The 3618-nt window shown below is 51.9% G+C and overlaps 1 protein-coding gene across 1 annotated transcript; it reads left to right on the top strand.

The window, feature by feature from the left end:
* The first annotated feature begins 1243 nt into the window (after positions 1 to 1243).
* On the top strand, positions 1244 to 2983 carry LOC120677424 (3-ketoacyl-CoA synthase 17-like). Its single transcript, XM_039958584.1, has one exon. The coding sequence runs from the start codon at positions 1319 to 1321 to the stop codon at positions 2714 to 2716; it is 1398 nt and encodes a 465-aa protein (XP_039814518.1). The 5' UTR covers positions 1244 to 1318; the 3' UTR covers positions 2717 to 2983.
* Positions 2984 to 3618: the final 635 nt, after the last annotated feature.

Raw genomic sequence — 3618 nt, 5'->3', positions numbered from 1 at the left:
AATTAAATATAGCAAATAATTCATACATGAAGTACTAAATATAGGTAAATAAAAAAACTAATTGCATAGTTTTGATGTATGTTACGAGACGAATCTTTTGAGTCTAGTTAGCTTATGACAAAACAATATTTATCACATTTAAACAAAAAATACTACAGTATTTTTTCGCAAACACTTTTCGCACCATTTTTGCAACTAAACACAGCCACCGTTGCGTTGCGTCCACCTGGATCGGATGGTCGCCGGCCCATGTGCGCGCTGACCTCTGAATCTTCCCATCATCAGAAGTGCGCAGGGCACGTATAGGTATGGTATAGCACGGTCATTCTCAATCGAGACGCCTGCAGTAAAAAGGCTCACGTTATTAATCTTATCTTAATCCTACTAAATCAGGGGATACCGCTCAACCTTGTTCTGGAACTATTCAGGATGTTCCTGCCCGAAATTAGAATGCCGGATCTTCAGAAGAAAAAATGTGCCTAGTCAACAAAATTGCGACCATCAGTGACTCTTTGGACATTTCAAATTAACTTTTTATGAGGGTATATTTCAAATTAACTTAAATTTCTAAAATACTCCTCTTTTTTCCTAAAAGTAGAAGTTTAATATTCGCTATGGTTTAAATATAATTAATAATAGACATTCATCATACTCGATCGTGCTGTAAGGACAATTATTCAAAGACGCAAGTTTTTCTTTTAGAATTTTACTAATCAGCATTGATAATACTATTCTTAAGCATACTATAGGCGTTATTTGGATCCGGAGACTAAACTTTAGATCATGTCACATAAAAAAAATCTTAGTATTTAGAAATATTAAATAAAATCTAATTACGAAACTAATTGCAAAATTTTGGGGCTAAACTGTGAGACAAATTTAATGAGGTATATTAAATTATAATTAGCAAATGGTTACTGTAGTATTATTGTAGCAAATCATGAATTAATTGAGCTCATTAGATTCGTCTATTAAATTAGCACTCATCTGTTAAAAAAAATTTAAACATATTTTATTTAATACTTCTAAATAGTAAAAAAATTATGTGGCAGGGCAAAAAAATTGTGGGAAACAAACAGCCTCTGTAATGTGTGCTGGGGCTTAAAAAAGATGAATCCAGAACGAGAAGTGACTGACCGGGACCGACTGACTGATGCATTCATTTCCGAGCACATGGGAGTGCCCAAAGTCTGGAGTGTCTTGGCGCCTATAAATACAGCCAATCCTGCACGCAATCCTTACCACCAGCAGTGCACTTAACACTCCACAGTGCACTCCAAGGCGGCAGCAGCAGAGAGAGCTCATCAGCTCGGTGGTCATGCAGGCATCGTCGACCACGGCCGCCGTGGCGGCGGCCCTGGCGTCGCTGCGCGGCCTCCCGCTCCCGGTGCTGGTGCCCCTCGTCGTCTCGGCGCTGGCCTTCGTGGCCACCGTCCTCCGGCTCGCCCTGCGGCGGCAGCGGCCGGTGTACCTGCTCAACTATAGCTGCCACCTCCCGGACGCAGACCGGCAGGTGAACCTCGAGGTGTGCGAGTACTTCGGCCTCAAGTGCCGCCGCTACTCCGACGACATTGCCGACTTCATGCGGCTCATCTACAGCAAGTCCGGCCTGGGGCAGGAGACCTTCGCGCCGCCCTTCATCTTCTCGGGCCGGTTCGAGAAGACGCTGGCGTTCGCGGTGCAGGAGGCCGAGGAGGGCCTCTTCGCCGTGGTCGGGCAGCTCCTGGCCAAGGCCGACGTGGCGCCCGCCGACATCACCGTCCTCGTCGTGGCGTGCTCCATGTTCTCCCCGGCGCCGTCGCTGGCGTCCATGATCGCGCGCCGGTTCGGGATGCGCCCCGACGTGAAGGCCTACAGCGTCGCCGGCATGGGGTGCAGCGCCGGCACCGTGGGCATCGACACGGCGTCGCGGTCGCTGCGGTGCCAGCGCTGCCCCGGGTACGCGCTGGTGGTGGTGACGGAGAACACCAGCCTCAACTGGTACTTCGGCGAGAACAAGCACATGCTGGTGACCAACTGCATCTTCCGCGTGGGCACCGCGGCGGCGCTGGTGACGGACGTGCCGGCCCGGCGCGCCGACGCCAAGTACGAGCTGGTGCGCACGCTGCGGACGCACCACGGCGCCGACGACGCGGCGTTCTACGCGGCGACGCAGATGGAGGACGAGCGGGGGAACCTGGGCGTGGCGCTCACCAAGGACCTGGTGCGCGTGGCCGGGGCGGCGCTCCGGCGGCACATCACGGCGCTGGGGCGCCGGGTGCTGCCCGCGGCGGAGATGCTCCGGTACGCGTGGCGCGTGGCGCGCGCCCGCGCGGCGGGGAACCGCAAGGCGGCGGCGGCGGAGGTGCCGGACTTCCAGCGCGCGTTCGAGCACATGTGCATCCACTCGGGCGGGAAGGCGGTGATCGACTCGGTGGCGCGGCTGATGGGGTTCGGGCCGTACGTGGTGGAGCCGGCGAGGGCGACGCTGCACCGGTTCGGGAACACGTCGAGCAGCCTGGTGTTCTACGAGCTGGCCTACTTCGAGGCCAAGCGCCGGGTCCGCGCCGGCGACCGCCTCTGGATGCTGGCCTTCGGGACGGGCTTCAAGGCCTGCAGCAACGTGTGGCGCGCGCTCCGCGACTGCGGGCCCGACGCCGACAACCCCTGGAACGGGTGCGTCCACCGCTACCCGATGCCGCCGCCGCCGCCGTCCAAGACGCACAAGCACGCCTGACGACGACGGACCTATCCTGCTGATGATGATTAGCGCCGCCCGCCGCCGCATCGGCCGTCGTCCGTTCTTGCGTTGCGTCCGGCGGGGAAATAATTAAGAAAGATGCGTAGGACAGTGAGTTGTGTTTGATTGCTGCGTGATGGTGATGATGATGAGATGGGCTCTCAGGTCCAGTGCCTTCGCGAATATCATGAGAAAAAATGTACTAGCTACTAGCTCTGTTTAATTTGGAAAGTGGAATATACACAGGAGCATTCCGTCTTTCTACTGGGTAATGGCGCCATTTCAAATTTTCTGGTTTAATAGTGTGCAGAATGCATACTCATCATCAATGTAATGGCGCGATACAGTTACTGGGGTCTATCAGCCACAATTTATCTGGAGAGGGAGAGGGCCCATATGCAGGACAGAGACCCCTGAATGCTCCACCGGGTATTGCATCGGCCCTGCTGGTAATTAAATCATGTAGATTTTTTTTCTCGAAACACATTACAGCGGTCTCTCGCATATGCATGCATGCATACACTTACTTTAACCAATACATGCAAAAAATGCTATTACATTTATAAACACCTTCAGGAAATTGAGCCGATAGATTCTCCAGATTCATGAAATCAATACAATCGGTTCATTGTGAATGAGCATGCTTTCTACCATTGGAAAAATAGTGTCGGTTAAATCTTTAATTTATTCGGTTAACTTCTTGGTTCACTCAAAGCGCAGTCCATGGGCCATGGCTTCCCGCTCTAGATTCACTGTACAAAGATCGCGGATGCCAGAGTGTAGCTAACAAATTGGTCACCGCACTAATGGCAAAGTCTATTAAGAAAACACAACTATTACGACATGCATAAAGGCTAACGAAATTTGGCCATAAACTTGGTCCGTTTGGTTCCTTCCAG

The sequence above is a fragment of the Panicum virgatum genome, chromosome 2K (genome assembly GCF_016808335.1).
Source record: "Panicum virgatum strain AP13 chromosome 2K, P.virgatum_v5, whole genome shotgun sequence".
NCBI classification, from domain to species: Eukaryota; Viridiplantae; Streptophyta; class Magnoliopsida; order Poales; family Poaceae; genus Panicum; species Panicum virgatum.
This window is presented reverse-complemented; position numbering and strand designations above follow the sequence as displayed.

What these genes read in the sequence shown, in the direction of transcription:
- LOC120677424 (XM_039958584.1), top strand. Translation starts at nt 1,319, where the DNA reads ATGCAGGCATCGTCGACCACGGCCGCCGTGGCGGCGGCCCTGGCGTCG.